Here is a 19,918-nt window from a genome sequence, read left to right as displayed (position 1 = left end):
TCGGAAAGCATTTAGCGGATCAATACGGTCCAAGCGAGAGAGGGGAAGGGAGACAGACAGACAGCGAGGGAGAGAGAGAGAGGGCGAGGGAGAGAGACACCCAGAGCCCGGGGGACAGGGAAGTCTTTTGGGAACGGCCTGTGCTTTTCAAGAGTACAGTTACACTTCTCAGTCCGTCTTGGTAAGAACATCCAACTCAGCGGCTTTTTCCACCCGTCTGTTTCACAGGGCGAGGCCTACGGGTGTGAGGAGAGGTAAGTCGGGCTTGTGGGTGATGTCACTGGTGTCTCCCGGAGACAACAGACATCTTTAATATGTGATCATTGACCCTTCTTCCAGCCCCCAGTGAGCTGGTCGGACAATATTAGATTCACCGGCACGAGACAACTGCTTATGTTCAACATATTTTTAAATATTTTTAAAAGTATGTATTGTTTTTTATTAGTCAGCGCTTCATGAGCTGATGAAACGCAATTATTTTAGGTTGGTCACACAATTTTAAAAAGCATCTGTAGGCATTTTTAAAAGTTTCAGAATCAGCTTAATTCCTTAAATTGTAGTAAAACACAAAATCTGGAAGAATGGGAGTAATATTTCTTTATGACAGCAATATTTTTGACTTGAATTGTTGAGACCGATGAGCCATATTTATAATCATGGATCCCGGTGCTCACAGTGAATTGTTCAAAAATGCTTGTGTGATTGATATGAGGATAAAAAAAACAAAGCGTTCATGAGATATTCATAGTCACTTCTTGATATTTGGTCTAAACGTCGTAACAGTTGTCTGTTGCATATTACCGCATACGCTGCTGACCGTTGACTGTCAGACTAAGATCTCTTAAATCATATCTGAGGTGGAATTAAGGAAATAAAATCAGAACTCACCTTCTTTCAACATGCCAACTTTAAGACATTTCATGAAGCGGCAGGCCTGGCACGACTTGCGTCTCCTTTTGGTGATCTCGCATTCATTGGTGGCCGGACAGCTGTACTCAATATTCCCTGCGGAAGATCAGAAAGACATGGTGTCATTAATTTAGTCATTAATTCTGTGAGCACAGAATCAGCTATTAGGAGGAGTTTGAGAATTATTGGGTAGCAAAGAAGAACCAAATCAGACACAGACAAGAAATGGGTGTGCGTGTGCGTGTGCATACACACACACAGACACACACTCACACACACCTGTCCCAAGGTGACCCCGTGTGCCGCTCCTGAAGGGGAGGAGGGTTTAGTGGCATTTTGATGGGACATGTAAAAAGCACCTCTCCGCCCCGGAGTCCCACCCCCATTTTGATTCTCAGATAAATTAGCTTCATTAATGCAGAGCATCCTCTCCGCAACGCTCGCCACGACCCCTTCCAGCCCATCTTTCTTCACCCAAAGCATGATGGGAAATCTGCCCTCCCTCAACAACACCCGGGCTAAGAGATGGAGGCACAGCCGAGCGCTCTGCATAATGCTTCCCGGTAAGAACCGCGACGGGCTGTTAAGACTCGCCAATCTAAGGATCCCATATCATGTGGCAAAACTCGATGTATTATTCAGGCCCGTCTTGACATTTGTTGGCTCACTATGGAAATATTTCCTATGCAATTTAATCACTCGGGTCCAAAAAAAGCCTGAAAAGCAGACATATTGAATCTGCTGCCTTTTTCTTCTCTCACCAGGTTCCGGTTAACTTTTATTTTCTTCCCCAGGATCATTACGCGGTCACTTCAAAAGTGGACGTGACCCCAAGAATCCAATGACAAATTCTCTTTCCCGAGTATCCAAACCCCTTGATTGAGTGTTTAAACAATGCCCCCAACGTCCAGGGATGTATTAATGGTACCTAAAAACAGCGAACCAGGTGTTATCTGTAGCAGAACTGCCAGAGCTGCCCTCCCCCCCACAACACACACACACACGCACGCGTACCCACACTCCCCTGTTGGTCAAGGAGAAGGTGCCAACATTTGTCAGGATCTCTGGCATCGATGGTGCCAGCGGGGTCACATGCACAGTGAGGGGCCGGGGCGGCATGCCAGGATGTTGGCAGAGGCTGCTGCTGGTTTCAGGGTGGGTTAAGTCTTTTACACTGGATACAGTCGAGTGCAGCGACACATGCTGTGTACCATATCTATACGACAAACTAACATTATACAACATGCACTCAATAGTAGCACAGTCATATTGTACCGTTTGTGTAGTTTACATATATGACAATTACATGTGTTAATATAATTCATTCTAAACGTGGTGTCAGTAAGAGACCGAATGTAAATTAAGGACACAAAAAAGTCAAAGAATGCTTTCTCTTTTCAGGCTACTGTTGATGTACACTGATGGCCCACAATGCAATGCACACAAGCAGCTCACGCAAGAAAGACATCGCTTTGTCGCCACAGTTTGAGAGCTGATTGGTACATGTATTGCAAAGATGGTAAAGTATTTATTGTATATTAGAAAAGAAATGAATGCAACAACAGTACTTTGACAATAACTACATTGTACATGTTGTATATGTGATCAGTATGTAGAGTGGACAACTAATGAAAATGATTCTTCATTTTTAACATTTAGTAGTGTACGTCAACATTAAGGATGCATGCTAAATCACTCCCGATATGAAATATAGTGGACTATCTAATGTCGGCCGTTTGTTAAAAGTCGGAGTGTAAAAACTGGAATGGAAAAGGTCCATTATTAAAGGAAACATTTTCTGAATGGATCAAAAATAACCTTTGTGTGTTCCCATGATGATGTGTGTGTGTGAGGGGACGGGGGTTGGGTTGCATTAGGGTTGCACAATAGTCTTAAATTGCCTACCTCTAAAAGCTCACTGTCGGCATACCCTCTTAGTTAATCAGGTCTTGTGTCCACCTTTATTTCTCAAAGGACATTTCAGCCACTCTAATATCCTTCCTTAACCTCTCTTATTTTCCCTCTAAATTTTGATATATTATTATGCCATGCTATTATCCACGCACTCATCTCCACTCAAGCTGGACCTCTCCTTGTCCTCCTCCTTTACCGAGGCCGGGACCCCCCTTCCTGATTACCATTCCATTAAAGCGGCCTCTCCTTTCAGTGAGTGACCACGTCCCCTGTCCCTTGTCCCTCTGCATTTTATTTGGAGGACTCCTCAGCGTAGCGCTCCTCTCTCCCCTTCCTCTGTTATTGCCCTGCTGACACGTGCCTGAGCTTCTAATTGGCCCCTGTGTCCCCCCCTCCCTCCCCCTTGGGTGCGGGCTGGAGGGGCCCGGGGGCAAAGAACAACAACTCCGCTCTCGACTTTCTCCCGATGAAATGCCTGGTTCTTAATTACAGTTACCCAACACTGATTGTTATTGACTGAAACTCCCGCGGCCCAGGACGAATGACGGACAGATTAGGTTCATTATGGGTCTGTCCTCCACGAAGGAGAGCGAGAGGGAGAAGAAGAAGAGGGGGGATCGTTGCAGGACAACACAAAGTCACGCACAAACACAATTTAGAGTCCTTCGCTGTGTTGCTGGTCGGACTGAGACACATGCAGACTTTAAATGACCAGATAAAGCTCAAATGTAAGACTGTTTTTAAAAAGGTAGGTCGAAACAGTTCTTTGCATTTTCTTCAAACGTTCTGAATGATGCTTGTCAGTTCATCCCACTACAATGGGTTTGTATTCGCAGCATCCTTATTATGTCAATTTTGGTGGCTTTAAGATACTGTAATTGTTGTTTCGTGCTGTCCATTTGTCAAAGTGTCCGTCTAGTAAGCAACATTTCTGTTGTCTTTTCTTAGTGATTGCGTATTTTGTACGCCATACATCGTCGTTGTGATCAATGACGTTTATTGCTGTTTCTACAAAAGAGTAGCATCACCTCTGCAGTCTGGGTAAAAGTCTCGGTCAAACATTATCACAGTTAATGACGTCACTATGGTATTATATTAACACCTGTAAAATGTGTTTGGCTACAGTGAAACGTAAAGCAACCAGCTACGTTGGTTTTTGCCAAATACTAATAAAAAAAAGCATTGCAGAAGATCTTAAACTGCTTTGCATCGCCTCAGTAATTCAGAAAAGCGTTGGGACAGATGAAATGTACCTCCTCAATGCGGCCAAGGCCTCACTAACCTGCTGCCCAGCTCCATGTCGACGGACAACAAATCCTGCCGATAAAATTCTAAATTCTGCAGCACATTATCTCTGTCCAAGAGACTATCCTGGAACAGCTCCCACACATGGCAGAGTCAATGCCAGATGTACGATTCACATGCAAACGCATAAAAAGAAATCACAACCCAGAGCAGATTTACAGTCTGGGCCTAATGCCGGCTGTAGACGCTCGTAATCACGACCTCGTATTAGTCCCACGAGACCAGACGGTTGGCGAGCAGCACTGAGGAACACGTCAATATGTTTTCCTGGCAGTCCTAATTGTCATGGTAAAGCTAATAAAATGTATTTCGAATCATCCCGAAAAAGTAGCACACAGGTGGTATCGTACATCTGGGTTAAAGGGCGAACACTTTCTTTGCAGATTATTCAACCGCCTGGGAAATTGCATAAAATACGATCATTCTCAGGTTCAACTGGGAGCATGCGGGCATTGTAGCTGAGCTCGTGAGAAGAAGTGGCAAATACCTTGTATCGTCCTCTTAAAAAAGGCTTTGCAGGCCTCGCAGGACGCCACCCCATAGTGGTACCCTGAGCCAATGTCACCGCACACCAGGCACAGCCTCTTGGGAATGGCGTTGAGCATGTACTCGCACTTGATCGGCGAGTCGTCCGCCACGACGCCGGAGCACTCCTCGTAGCGGCGTAGGCAGGCGGCGCCCCCTCCGAGCATGCCCGGGTTGAACATTGGCGGGGAGTCCAAGGCGTGCGAGTGTCTGCTGCCGCCGTTAATGTAATGGCCGCTGGCGTCGGAGTTGCCGCTGGGACTGTGGTGACTGCCGGTGTCTACTAGCGAGGAGGATGGACTGGAAGGCTCGGTTTTGACGTAAGACCCACAGCTGGATGATAGGTGTCGGTCCTCAGTGGGCATTCTGGTTAGCAACCTGGATGGACACACACAAGGTGGGAGCTGAGGTCAGTTGAGGGAACAGAAAACAACTGAAAACCTCAAATAATCATTTATTTTCTTGGGACTCAGTCAGAGAAATCCCCTGATTTGCTTCACCTGCCATGGATCGGCTAATCTTTCAATTAAAGTAAAGAACTGGACGAACAGGGCTTTCAAACTACATCAGCAATATGGAAACCTAACATGCAAATCAGCACGGATTTTCTAGACTGAGACACAAATAACCTGACACGGAAGTAAATATACATCAGAAAACTGCAGTATCAGTGAAATTACCAGCATTAACAAGTTTGACAAGACGCACAGAGCGTTGCTTTCTTCCATCATCTCCTGATCATTCTGCGAGAGATTCATCAGCCGTGATGGAGCGCGCCGCTCCGTCTGAGTTTGATAGATTGTGTTACACACACAACCATTTATGTGCTGGAATGCCAAGTGATATACTACAGCGGCTTATTTCTCTCAGGCGAAATGGTAACTAACGACCATATCAACAGATGCCCCATACGTCTTGCAAACAATGCCCACAATTGGTCGGCTGCCAGCGGTAAATGAATGAATGAAACTTCAGAAGGCCGTTAATGGACAGAGAGAGAGGTGTTACACTCAGCATATGGAGGATCATGGGTAATACATGACCCAATCAATAGTCCCGGTTAGTTTGCCAAAGGACGGTGCCGGGTTACGGTGGACTTAAGTGAGAGGTTGGAGAGGCTGAGGAAGAGGCACTGACCCGGGATTAAGTTCCCTGGTCCCACATTTCATTACAACATTTGTTACACAAAATGTTACACAAAGCCGACTTATGGATGAAAAGCAACGGTTTCAGTTGCAGGATAATTAGCAAATATGATCAGACACAAAAAAGGTTCCTGGCGGAATTATTGCATTTTTAGAAAGCGAACGCTTTTCATGGCAGATTTTATTTGTCGAGCTTAAAGAGGACACGGTTATTGATTTGCCGTGGAAAGTTTGATGGAAGAAGTGATGTCCTTTTTGAAAAGGCATGTCACGATAATGACGTCGCAGACTTATCGTTCAATAAATGAACGTGACCTCGATCATTTTTGCTGATCCCTGTATTGCACATTGTGTAAAGTCCATTTTAATTATTGTTGTTATTTTGGTTGTGTGGTTTTATTTCATTTATTTAGAATATAATAAGATGTAGTTCTCAAGAGTGAAACATGTATGGTTATTTCAAAGGGTGTACTTGCATTATTATGCTATTATATGAACATTATATCAGCGGCATGAAATGGTCTTGAAATAGCAATAATATTGTTTTTCGCAGTTATTTCTGGGACAAAATATTTATCGTTCAACAAAAGCAGTTATTGTGACAGGCCTACTGCTACTGTTGCGCAATACTTTCTCTTCAAGGCCTCTGTGTGTTGTTGTAATTGCAGTAGCTTCAATAACATCCTCTCAAACAAAGCATGAAATGAGGCCTGGATCCGCGTTCGGACCGCTGGCTCTGTCTGTCAGAGTCGGTGCTGATCTTACACAACTTGAGCCCGACATGCTCGCGAGTTGTAAATACTGGGTGAGAACCGTGGAACGCCATGTTAAGAATGTCCGAAACTAACAGGAAGCTGATGCTGAAGCAGCCTCCTCTGAACACGTCGCCCATTTGCTGCCAGGGGCTGCCCCGTTTTTCAAATTTGGTATTGTGGTTGGTAATGAATTTTCCCTCCGTGCATAAGTGTTTATATAAAGCCATGAAGTCATCCGGCCCCGACAACATGAAACCTCTCTTTTAACTGCGAGCGGCTGGAGGGAGGAGGAGGAGATAGCCTCTACCCCTGGGCCGAGATCAGATCTATTGATCCTTCTGCTTCCTTCCTGTTCCAGATGAGGCATGAAAAAATAAACCCTCCTCTTACGGGTCCCAGACGTTCCTTATGCATTTTTAATCAGCCAGGACTGTTAACATAGTGAGAGATGGAGCGATACATAATGTTAGTCTTCCTTCTGAGGCTATTGTGGTTTATAAAAGATGCGCGGTGCTCACGGTAAATCTCCTCAGCAATCATCACGCGCCTACACTCGATTGGAAGGAATATTTTCTCCCATCTGAGGGAATTGGAGAAAGCGGCGTGGCAACAGTTAATACATCATCGCAGCCAGATCGGGGGATTCCCTGTGGAATAGTACATTGTGGCATATGTAAAAAGTAGTTCACTCCCCACTTAGCGCACAGTAACGCTGGGGAGATGTTTTTTGTTAGGTTTAATGGAAATTTCTAATGGGTCCTTTCAAATCTGTCGAAATGAAATAATGGCACGAACCACCAATTCGTGCAGACAGAAATAGCTTCATAGTTTCATAATTTGGTTTCTTCTCCTTATTATAAAAAGAGACATAGAGTTTCCGAGTGCAGACCGAGTCTCCTCAACCCGCCCCGCTCCCTTTGCAGGGCGCACACACACACACACACACACACAGACACACACACACACTCAAACGCGCACAAACGCATTGCACCTAATATCTGATGGGGTAATGTTTGCTCCGCCGCGCAGAAAAATGGTACAAACCAAGCAGACAAGCAAGACTCATCAGACAGACGTGAAGGTCACCTGCCTTCGCCGCGCTGCTGCTCTTCGAGGCCCAGACGGTCCCACAATGGATGCCTCGGAGCAGCACAGACGCAGGGCTCAGTGTGTCCACCACACTGAAAGAAAGAGAGCGTCTAGACGCGCGACAACGAGAGAGCCGACCGCAATGTTTCATGTGACCGAGGCGCTGCCGAGAGGCCGTTCGTGCTCAGATCAGTGACCGGTTGTTTTGGTTTTGGTTCTCATTTTTGGAGGTGAAGTGTAATGGGTGTGGAAATGTCCCACCAGAGCAGCTTAAAATCTCAAATGTTTATGTGAGCATGTGTGTGTATTTTGGCACGCCTCCTCCTACTGGCAGTGTTGCAGATCCCCTGCTTCCCCACATAAATCCTGTCTCCATCCACCTCTCCTCTAAACCATGAATTATGTTTCCCGGCCTTCCTATTTCTGCCCGATGCATTTTTTTTTTTCAACCAGCAGTTTAAAAAAAAAAAAAAAAAGGAGCACATTCAAAGCAATTCTTCACAATGACCTCGACGAGTGAAGGGTTAAAAAAAATCCCGACTCTCCATATTTTACTATGTATTTTCCCAGCGAGGGGAAATATTATTGTGAAGCTCGGGGGGTGAAGCTCGTAGCAAGGAACACAACGTAAATCATGGCGCTGAACACACAGTGGAACATGGAAGCGTAGAAGGACAGAGGCAAGGAGCCATGCATGAAATTAGTTCATTAATCTTTCTATGATAGGCTGTCCTTGTTTGGGGCAAACTCTATCAGCTTTAAACTGAGTGCCCCTTCCTGCCTGACACATAGATTACACCGCTAGTCCGCGGACGGGGTTTCTGGGAAATGAATGGTCACGCGAGTGGGAAAATGGGGTAGCGTGCGTCGCCCAAGTGTTAAGTAGCAACAACAGCACGCGCGTGACATAGCGTCGGCACAAATGAAGGTCATCAAAAAAAAAAAGAAAATGTGTGCGTTCTGAAATTCAAATGCATTTACGCGACGCTGCGAATAATGAGGTCAGTTTACGGTGGGGAACCGGCATTAGTCCAAAATATATTTTTACAGCATGTTTTTTCAGGTTATTTGTGATAATTGAAACAGCCATGTTTATTCAAATCTGCGCGCCGTGCATGTCTTTTCGTCGCCTTTAGCTGTCGGCTCAAACCTCGCAGCTTGAGATCACGCGCGTCTGACTTTACAGCCGCTCAGTCATTGACTGGAATATTACAGAGAAAGTTCTGATTACTGCGAATCAAGTCTGAGTCTTTCTGTCCTTAAGTTCTCGTAGGTCTCCTGATCGGTGTCTGGTGCAACATTTTCTGCCTCTAAACTGGAGAACAGTTTCCATCAATCGTTCTTTAAACAAAATACTTCTCCAGACTCACTTATGTACCCGGCAACTGAGGCGATTACTCTTTTTAAAAATGTTTACCCGATCTAAGAAATATTGTGTTTCCTTCTTCTTGCCTCTTTGGGGGAGGTTGCGCCTTCAGCATCTGTTTTAAATATTTATATTCGTTTTATTAGGCTTCATGCATCTTGTGTTTAAGTATTTGTGCATTAAATGTTTCATCTGGCTGCAAGACAGAGAAACTAAAGTTTAGGAACTGCGAGAATATTTTCTTTATTGATGGATATGCCGATAATTTCCATCACAAGTTCTTGGAGACCAAGGTGACATCTTCATGAAAATTGAGACGTTGAAGATAGTCGAGGTTTGCAAGAATGAAAGGATCAAAAAAGTCGCCAATTTGTAATTTTCTGCGGTAATAATTCCAAACACCTATTCAGCTATATGTTCCATAGCTGAAGAGAACCATGGGTTATGGTTGAAACCTTTGAAAAATAAGTAAGCAGACCTATTTACTACATATTTGTGTTCCGAAAGGTGGAGAAAGAATCTCCTCCCTCGTTTTTTTTCTTCTCATTTTTCCTTTATTACATATCTTTACTTTAAAGTTACCGCTGCTGAACAAGTAAGTAAGTTCCAATACTGATTGTGCTGCATGACAGATGTACTTTGTTTCTGCTTCTCTCTCTCTCACACACACACACACACACACACACACACACACACACACACACACACACACACACACACTCGTACACAGAACTTCCAGCATATGGCCTCTTCAATGTCACTGCCACGAGGAGAGATTGCATAGATTTCCCTCATGGATGATGTCTCCTTACCTGGAGTATCAACCCCCATCTACATACACGTCCACCACCTCCAGGAAATTGCTCTCCCTGCAAAGTCAAACACACCCCTAACTGCCTTTTAAAGAGAGACAGAAGACGGAGGCTATGGGGGAGAAAGAATAAACGAGCAGAGACTTAAGCCGTCATTGGGAATCAGAGGGGGGACTCATGAGGGACAGTTACGATATTGATTTCATAAATAAACAGAGATGGCCATCGATCCTAATGTTATTTTGCATTTCAATTACTGCCCAGTAACATAACCTTCAAACGTCTGCTTCTCCACAGTAATAACATCCACTGATAATCACAAGCAAGTCTTGTCCGCCGCAAATTGGCTTCTCTCTCTCTCTCTCTCTCTCTCTCTCTCTCTCTCTTTTATTTATTTATTTTTTTCCAAATGTGTAAATGACACAACTTTGCATTTGCCTAATGGTATTAGGGCATGGGCTGAATTTCAAGTGAGACTCAAGCTGATACAGTAAGCGCTCCGGTCAATTGACACAATGCAAATTAACGTGGTGAAGAGGAATTAAGTTCACAATGTGAGACCTCGTGAAGCTACGATGAGGCCCATTAAATTAAACATGCTGGCTGGCCAACACTCCATGATTAGACGCACTGCTTCTTCTTCTTCTTCTCTCTCTCTCTCTCTCTCTGTGTGCATGTGTGTGTGGTCATTTCATTTGATCAATAAAACAAACTCATTCTAAGAAGTCCTAGCTGCTGCTTGCATACAGCCACGTCGTGTTTTGATTGAATAGTGGCTACAAAAAAAAAAAAAAAAAAGAAGAGAGAAAGGAAAGCGCCCATCTCCATCCTGATGAATTCAGAGTCCTTGACAGGTTGCCTAAAGGATACATCTATATCCCTATATCAAGAGGGGGTCATGACACGTAATGAAGTTATTTCTCCTCTCATGCCGTCACGCAGAGCTGGGCCGTTCCCTCGTATGCAGCAGCCATCGACATTAATAAACACGTCAGGCTGAACACTTTTGAATTGTTTTTGTCGTTTGTCATCTTTTGCCTGACCGTCTTCATGGAAACTCAAAGCTGGCGGTAAAGGAGAAGTATAGCGTTTCCTCCCACAATGTCAACACAACACCTAACTGTCCCCGACACCTGCTCCCTCCATCCGCCAGTAGGCTCTGCTGGCTTGATGGGACCAGTGAAATCAACTGGGAAGCCAACTATCAAACTTCAGGATGTTTTTTTTAATAATTTGGGGTACAAAAAAAAACGACCGTGTCACTGTAAGTGCAGTGGTAGCTGTTTCCATGCGGTGCTAAAGGTGTGTTGGAAGCAGACACAGTTGTCCACTCGGTGGAGTGATTAAGCAGAATGTAAGACACTGGGCCTCACCAACTACATTACAGTAATGTTGCCAAGATTTAAAATGACATTTCATTTTCTTAGAGTTCTTTTGAAAAACACATAGAAGCAGAAAAAAGACTCAAGTAGCATGTCAGATATAATCTCTTTGGTGGCCACGTAGGTTTACACATACATGGAGTTTGACTCCAGTTTCACTAAGCTCTTTGTACTTTTATATATCTAATAAACAAGATAATCTAAAAAAGACAAAAATATATACTCTGTGGCAGCAACACTTTGAAAATACCACCACCTGAAATTTTAATGTGTTTTTATATCATACCGTTTCCAATTGAAAATATAAACTTTGGTCCAACACAATAGCGAGAACATAGTACATATAAAATATTCTGATGGTATTTCATTGAGCTAAACTTTTTCAATACTACACATAAAAAAAATGAATGTTTTCCGTGTCTCTCATTTGTTCAGAAAAATATCTGTATAATAATCTATATAATAAACATCAACTTTCTAATCTCTTCCTTATGAAGTGGAATTATGCGATCATGTCAGGAATGTTGACACAAAAAAACATAATCTATTTATTTATATTTTGTATATATTAATGACACTGCCTAATGGAAACATTACATGATAAACAACATATGGCCATGTGTGTATAACTTGTGTAATTAATACCGACTCGACGCATTATAAGATGCGTTTCTCTTAACAGACACAGTCAGGTGTTTCCATGATATGGCACCCGCTAAAATTAGATCCCAGGTCAGTGTGCGATTCTTTGGTCTCATCCGTACATGTATATGCACGCGCACGTGTGTGTGTGTGTGTGTGTGTGTGCATATTTGACCGCTTGTGCTTATGCATTCCTGTTGGTTTGTTTGTGAAGGGCAGCGATGTAAACAGCAGGTAGAACGAGAGTGAAATGGATCAAAATGTATGAGAGCAAACTGAATATAAACATTTCAACTTGAAGCGTAAGTGATGCAGAGACATCATGTGGCTGACAATTTTAACATCCACAATCACGTTTTAAACGTTATATTTTTGTGTTTCCTAATGAACATATACAATTATATATCAAGTGTCTATGAAAAGAAAAACTTTTTGTCTCCCTCTTGTCGTCTGTCTAGAAAAGTGGAGAGTCAATGAAAAGACAGATTTGAAAAAAAGATTGCAAAGTTTAAGGGACGCTGGTCCAGTTTGTGATCTTCAATCCACATTTACTGTAAAGCTGCAGGTTACTTGTAATTTGGTTGCATATAAATTTGCTAAAAACTTGGGTCAAGAAACAACAAAACGGACCTGATGTGTATTTTTTATAAAGTTTCAATGATAAATTCCACACACTGAAACGTGTTTGCATTATTGACACGGTATTTTCTCAAAAAGCCAGCACTGAAGAGAAAGAAGCAGCTCAGTTGGTGCATTTCAGCGTATTTACATTCGTGGACGAAAGAAAATTGTAAATATGTGTGTATAGATGGATGAAATATTTCTATAATATAATAACTGACAAGCTATAACAGTAGACGTTGTGGGACAGTTGGACACATCAGTCTTGGGGCCTCTCACCTCTGGCCAGAAGGTTGGTCGTCAGTCCTCAAGTGATTATTAATAGCATGCCCTGCAGCCAGACCTTACTAAGCACAGCTTTATGTGACACTAAAAGCACAGATTTACTGTGTGCAAATACACCAGCAACTACAATTACACGCAGTGTGGTTAACAATGCTTAAAAGCAAAGACAGATTTTAGGATAATTTACTGTTATTACATGTTACACTGCTGTTACAATGAAGAGAGGTGGTTTTTTTTTTGCTACCATAAGCTGCAAGTTCCCAACAGTTTATCGTGATAGCAGGCTGTTTTATTTGAAAGCTCCATCAGGGTTTTATCTCCTTAAATAAACTATAATCAACATAGCAAGTTAAACAAACTCCTTTAGAACGTGCAGCATTACTCAAAGGGAGATGTCCCTCTCAAATGGGACCCAACTGTCCTGCAGTTTTCAGGAGGGGGGAGGGGGGCAATTTGTGCACATGCATGCACTAACGTGACCAGTTCCTGATTCACCAAATCACACAGAAATGTGTCCATAAATGCAGTGTAAACATGCTAATGTACACACATGAAGTCCAACACACACACACCAAACAGACCTGGGTCAGGGTCACTTTAGGTTTCAGCATCATACATATATATATCTATTCTTTTTTTTATAATTTAAATTCAACTTAAAATGTTTTCACAGGAAAAAATCAAACATGTAATAACAGTTTTAATTAAATGGAAGTGTACCACATGCAGTTTTATAGATTCTGGAAATTGATGATTGTGCGAAAAATAAGAGCTCAGGGGTTGTGTGTGTGTGTGTGCTTTTTTTTTTTTTTTAAGTGCGCAGCAATCTGCACATGAATTACAATATTGAATGTCAAGACAATACATGCAACCGATATATTTAAACACATTAACAAGAAGAGAAACCCGGATCTGTTACTTTTATGTGAGCTGTCAAAACAACTGAAACATTCTCAAAACAATGGTGGTTAAACATTACCCTCGCATGCATTTTCTATCTGCCCGCTCAGGAATTTGTGTCATTAATTTGATTGTAGTAATAAAATTAAATGTATGTACTTTGTATAACGTACCTCACATTATGTGTACATCATCAAACAGTTTGTATTCTCAATGTTATCAATCTCACACTTTATTTTCTACTTCAGTGCCATTTTGGGTGCCAGTGCAAATCTAAATTACAACATAAAAATCAATGTAAAAATCAACGAGATGCACATTTTAATGTGGCATGACATTACTGCAAATGTGCATGTTTAAAATCATCCCCTTTGAAATAATTCCCACCAACACCTCTTATAAAATCTGCTACTTGTGAATGCACAAACGCTTCATAATTTCTCTTAATAACCAAATACATGCTGATGTTAATTCCCTTTTAGTCTTTTTTGCTTAACGTTGAGAGTCTTGTGGTGAGTTTGTAAATATTCGTAATCACTGCTGCTCAGCAGGTTAAACCTCTGCAATCCCATCTACAGCTTAACAATAAGAGGATCCCAGTAAAGGGTATGTGTCCAGTCATATTTGGTCAAGAGAAGAGCGTCTTTACAGGCATGCAAGGAGTGCAATGAAGTACAAAAGACAGGCGCTCCATCTGAGATGCGAGACTTTCTTTGACTCCTAAAACTAAAACAAGCTGCTGGATCTCTGCACTGTATGAACCGAATGCAAAATGACAAACCTGACGTTCACTTTCATCTTATTTAGATATACAGTAATTCACATACTTTGTTTTACATTAACCTGCAAACTTTACTGATGACAAAAATGCCTCTTATCTGCAACCACATAAAAAAGTGATCAAAGCTTTTGCAAAAACACGAGCAAGGCGCTTTTCTGTCCGCTGGAACGTCACCCGCAAGAACTCTCACACAGACTGGGCAACACTCCAGTCACAGTTTTCTTTCCCTGGGACAGCGTTGAACAATGGCTGCTGCCAGAGGATACTGGTCTGGGATATCGTCCGCATTAATCTGCGACTGCCTCTTCCCTGTCGCTGAGGTTAAACCCTGGATCCTGATGCAGAGCTCGACAGCTGTAGGGCAACCGTCCGACCTGGACTCCCCGCGGGCTGCGCTGCCGCAGCCTCACTGACACTGCTGAGCTCGGCTGTCCCGTACGGGGGAGCTGAGATAACACGAGGAACTCCCTGTCTTTTTTTTTTTTTGTTGTTGTTGTCATTTTTTGAAATAGTTTACTTGATGCATGAGATTTGTTCAAACAGAGAGTTCTCTTTGTGATCATTTTTGAAGTGAATGAACTGTTTCTCACCTAATATGGTAACAACTGTAGAAGGTGAAGGATGAACAGAGAAGAGGAAAAGATGCGGAGGAAAAGATGCACCTACTGGTTGTGGTAGCAGAGAGGGTCAGGGATGCACAGTTCGGAAACATCCATCAGTCCACGTTAAGCATTCCAGGTGTTGCAACAAAAAAAAAAACAGATAAACAAACAGCTGGGGAAAAGCTGGAGGAGGAGATCAGTTCCTAAATCTCCACATATCTTGATGAAATGTTGGTCAGGTGTTCCTGGGTGTTGCCTCCCCTCCCTCCCCTGTTCAACACACACACACACACACACACACAAAATATTTAAAAAAAAAACCTTCTGCCTCGGCCCGACAAACTCCAGTCTGCACAGGTGCTGCACACTCAGGAGGCTCAGGAGTACGTGTGGAGAGACGTAGAGTGGTGTTGATACAGAAAGAGGAGGAAAACCTGAAGTACAGAGGAAGAGAGGGAAACGGGAAGGGAAGTGTCGAGAAGAGGAGAAAGAGTAAAGATCAGGGGAGTGACGGATCGAGTAGGAGAGAATAAAAGACAGACACAGATGGATGGAGAGCAGCCGTGGCGAGAGCCTGCACTCAGTCTGAGCAAGTCAGTGAGGGGATTGAGTCTCCATTGAAGTCACGGGGGCTCTTTAAGAGCAGGAGGGAGTGGCTGGCTGCATATGGAGCTGCCGCCATTGGTCGGTTTCAGGAAGGCTGTCCTGGGAACAGCCAATGGGGGCGAGAGATTACGGAGATGGGACGGGCTAATCAACGACCAGTCGGTGTCCAGTCATTCACAAGGGAGCGCTGCAAAACACAGAGACAGGCAGACCCCCCCAGATAGATATAGATGTGTGTGTGTGTGTGTGTGTGTGTGTGTGTGTGTGTGTGTGTATATATATATATATATATATATATATATATATATATATATATATATATATATATATATATATATATATATATACACAAAGTGGATGGTAGTAATTCACAAGCAACAGCAGTAGCAGCAGCGCTCTGAAGGCGATTTAAACAGGTCTGTTTACTGTGCTTTAAAAGGCTCAGTGCCAGCTTACAGAGCTAAACTGTTCTCTTTACTCCTTTATCCTCTCCACCATGGATCTGGCTTTCCACAGCATGCCCTCCTTTGAAGTAATGGCAGCTGCTTCCCACAGCATTTCACCAATCACACTGTGAAGAGACCAATAACCAAAGAGACAGGATGTAGGAAACCGAGAGTGATAATGACCTCGGCAGCAACGATAATAACGATGACGACGACAGACAAGTTTGAGTGGATCTTTACCACGTCTGTGTAATGTGGCAGCCATCAGGGGAAACTCAAAGCCCCCCCCCTTCCCTTCCCTTCCCTTCCCACCCTTTCCCCTCCTCATCCAACCCACTTCATCAACCCACATTTTCCTGATCGATACAAAACCCATCACACGCTCTTATTGATCACAGCGTTGCTGTGTCGCCAGAAGCTTCGGGACAGACTCTGTTTCCCAACCAAAAAAAAATCATGAATTTGGATGTTTTCTTTTCATGTCAGTCCACATCAAAGTCACAGCAGCGAGGGCTGATTGCTTTATTAAAAGAAGCTACGCATTCTCAATTAAATTCTTTGATCAATATTTTGTACATTTCATGTACTTTCCTGCAGCGGAAAACCAGGATATTCCCGCTGATCTGATTAAGACGTCCCAGACATAATCAATAGAGGAGATAGGTTTATGTTTTTAAGAAGACGTGAGAGAGAAGGCCGAAAAGGAAAGACGCTAATGTGAAGATGACACGTATGACGATTTCACATCAAGGTGGAACGCCGGGGAAGAAGTTAATGACGTGAAAAATCAAACGTGGAAGTGTTTGAAAAGTTTGTGTGCGTTGTGAAACAAATCTCAGATGAAAGAAATTGAATAGAAATCAAGCTGCGCAGTTGGTTAAATAAACACATTTTAACTGAAGATTATCACACGGACATTCCCATCTATCAGGGTAGTTTTATATCAGTCTATTAATTAAAAGAATCACTACACTTGTGTTTGTGTTGCCAGTTTTCCGAGGTGGGCCATATTGTAAGTCCAGGGCTCAGCTGTCTCCCTCCTTCTCAGCCAGCCAGCTTACACAGCGAGGGGACACCGGGCTTCATGACATCTGACAGGAAATCTATTGAGCGCACATTCGGTAATCCCACTATCACGCTATCGCCAAACGAAGAAGCAGTAATCCAATCATTAGGTCTGTATTTAAGCAAAACAGATTTTCAGCTCTACGACCACGAGTGTGTCTCTTTAAGCAGATCACAGCAAGTCTGGGATCAAACCACAGAGCAGGCAGCAGTTTAGGTTTTCAGAATAGTTTTGCTCTCATTTGCTGTTTGTCACTCTCAGTGATGTGTTATTCCCCCATCTCCACCGCCTCTGAATGCTGGAAACGAGAATTGGGTTTATTTTCAGGGAGAGACATTTAGGCTTATGTTGTTTGCTCCAGTGAAAATGTGTGTGTTCGTGTAGAAGAAGAGCACATGAAACCTGGACAAAACGCTTCTGAAAGCAGATCAGAAACGCTGAGTTAACCGTGTGTGCAACCAGCAGCTTGTTTGTGAAAAGTGAAAAAAGAACCAATCATTATCTGTCAATAAATAGTAATTACATATCGTGGTGCGTTGAGGGACACGATCCCCCCCGTTACACTGTCTGCATGTGATTAAATTCATGATTCATGGACAAACTGGTCTTTTATGTCCGACCTTCTGACCTCTCCAAACTGACACTGTACCATGTGGCTCAGCAGGAAGCCGGCTGGGTACTTCCTCCTCGCTGGTGCTGTGGACTTAACTTGTGACAAATGCTGTATGAAACCTTTTGACAACGAGAAACTGATTAAATAATTGGATGAGTTACTTAAATGATAACAGAAAAGGGCTAAAGCAGCTTTATGCAGGAGCTGTAAAGCTGGATATAAATGGCTGCCACCTCACAGCTTCAACTGAGCTCATCACATGAACATACTCTAAATCACACGAGTGAAACAAAGAAAAAAGAAGATAAAAAGTATTTTTTCTTCAAAAATACTTCGTCAATGACGTGTTTCTAATGTTTCTTTTAAAGTATGACTTGTAGAATGATAAAATTATAGAAAGTTGATGAAATTGGAAACAGCTTCATCTCTGACGAGAATTATGATACAAACACTATGTTTCCATTTAAATTAGAAGAGAAAGAAAGAGTGAGGAGAAAAAAACATCTCTATTCTTGTGAAAGCCCCAAACCAGAAATAGGATATAACCATTATCATCGTCATGTGTTTTTCTGTTATTTACTAACAAATTATGCATACTGAAGAAACTAGAGTGCACAACTTCCATCAGAAATAATGACATAAAGTAGAAACATAGAACTATGGCTCAAATTAAACAACTAAAAAAGAAGTCTGATGATGTTTTTGTGTTACACCTTTCTGGAAGTAATTTTATTATTAAGCCACTAAAGTAACAAAGTGACGTTATAAATAAATCTGACAACAATAAGGGCGATTATCGGAGGTTTTACCTCTTCTATTATTCTGTTTTAGATGTATTTGTTTTCTGGGTTTTCTTTACACTTATGTCATTTTGGTTTGGTTTTATTTTTGTTACATGTTCAATATGTTTTTTTGTTGAAAAGAAGTGTTCCCACTTCAATATTGAACATGTTTTGATGATATCATTTGACAAATCATATTTTCATCTCCTGAAACACATTGAAAACCCTCACCATGAGAGCAAACATATTCTACAAAGATTGTGCAACCCAAACCAAAACACTGCAGAGATTAAACGTCTAAAAGAGAAGCGTAAACGCTTCAACTCCACCTCCAGAGTCCACAAATCAACAAATGTGTCTTTATCCAGCTACTAACACGCAGCGCAGTGACCAGAACCTGAATCCCACAGATCCATCATTTGCACATTTCCCTCTCGCTGCCACACACTTGTTTGGCTCGTCCGCTGGAGTAGTGTGGAGAGGGATAATTACTATAGCCACAGGGCTGCATTAATCAGCTGGGTGCATTTGTTGGTTTTTATTCCCCGTCCCCTCTCTGGGCCACGCTGACTGAGCCACCAGGACGAGGCGGTGCAGGTGGAGGAGCGTGGTCGCCCCGCTGCCGGTTCACGCTGGGTTAATAAATGCTATTAGCCTCTATCTCTTGCCTCTTAATTTCTCATTTAACTGCGGACAGCTAAAACAAAACTACACGAGCGGCGGTGTTAATCAGGGACTCGTAGCAGGACTCGGATATCTTGATTGAGAGAGCTGGACTCACGCGATGAGGGACAGAAATGGATTCTGGGATCTTTAGTATTGTGACTGGACCTGGTTTTGCTGTGGCACTTTATCATGAAATGTCCATGGAGGAAACCCACAGTTGATTGTTTATTATAGTGGTTTCATATTTTGATATAGGGTTTTATATATATTTATATGTCCAAATTGTTAAATTGTGCGTATTCGCTCCTATAAGAAGGAATACTATATTTTGTATTATATAATGTCCAGAGTGTCTGTTTGCATCTACACTTTAGCCATTTATATTGTAGATATATTGTGGTATTATATTTACATAAAGATGAGGAGTCAGTGCAGAGACTTCCATTTTTAATTTTTATGATTTCTTATTTTTTAGGAAAAATCTGTTTTTTATATATACTCTTATAATATTGTCTCCTGACATTCGTGCTGTCATGTAACGCGGCACCGCCGCTATCCCAGTTATTCTCACTGCATCATTCATTATTAAAATGTCCTCAATCATGACAAGACACTTTGGTTAAATGCAATCGCCAAATGGCATATATTATCTCGAGGACATTTCTCTAACCTGCGTTACATCCACGCTCCAAATAAAGGCCGCGAT

General features: G+C 42.5%; 1 protein-coding gene across 1 annotated transcript in view; it reads right to left on the bottom strand.

Annotated features, from left to right (window-relative positions):
- LOC137785835 (steroid hormone receptor ERR2-like) overlaps positions 1-15,282 on the bottom strand; it is a 36,883-nt gene extending 21,601 nt beyond the window's left edge. Inside the window, exons 1-3 of the mRNA XM_068577359.1 lie at positions 15,098-15,282; positions 4,616-5,031; positions 889-1,005 (exon numbers count right to left, since the gene is read on the bottom strand). Of these exons, the coding sequence (XP_068433460.1) occupies positions 889-1,005; positions 4,616-5,031; positions 15,098-15,147 (583 nt within the window). The 5' untranslated portion in view covers positions 15,148-15,282. The remainder of the gene's footprint in view (positions 1-888; positions 1,006-4,615; positions 5,032-15,097) is intronic.
- Positions 15,283-19,918: the final 4,636 nt, after the last annotated feature.

This window comes from Clinocottus analis, unplaced genomic scaffold, assembly GCF_023055335.1.
Source record: "Clinocottus analis isolate CAN_PGR_092001 unplaced genomic scaffold, fCliAna1.0.p SCAF_15, whole genome shotgun sequence".
In the NCBI taxonomy this organism is placed as follows: domain Eukaryota; kingdom Metazoa; phylum Chordata; class Actinopteri; order Perciformes; family Cottidae; genus Clinocottus; species Clinocottus analis.
Note: the sequence above shows the minus strand (reverse complement) of the source record. Positions and strands in the feature narration are given on the sequence as shown.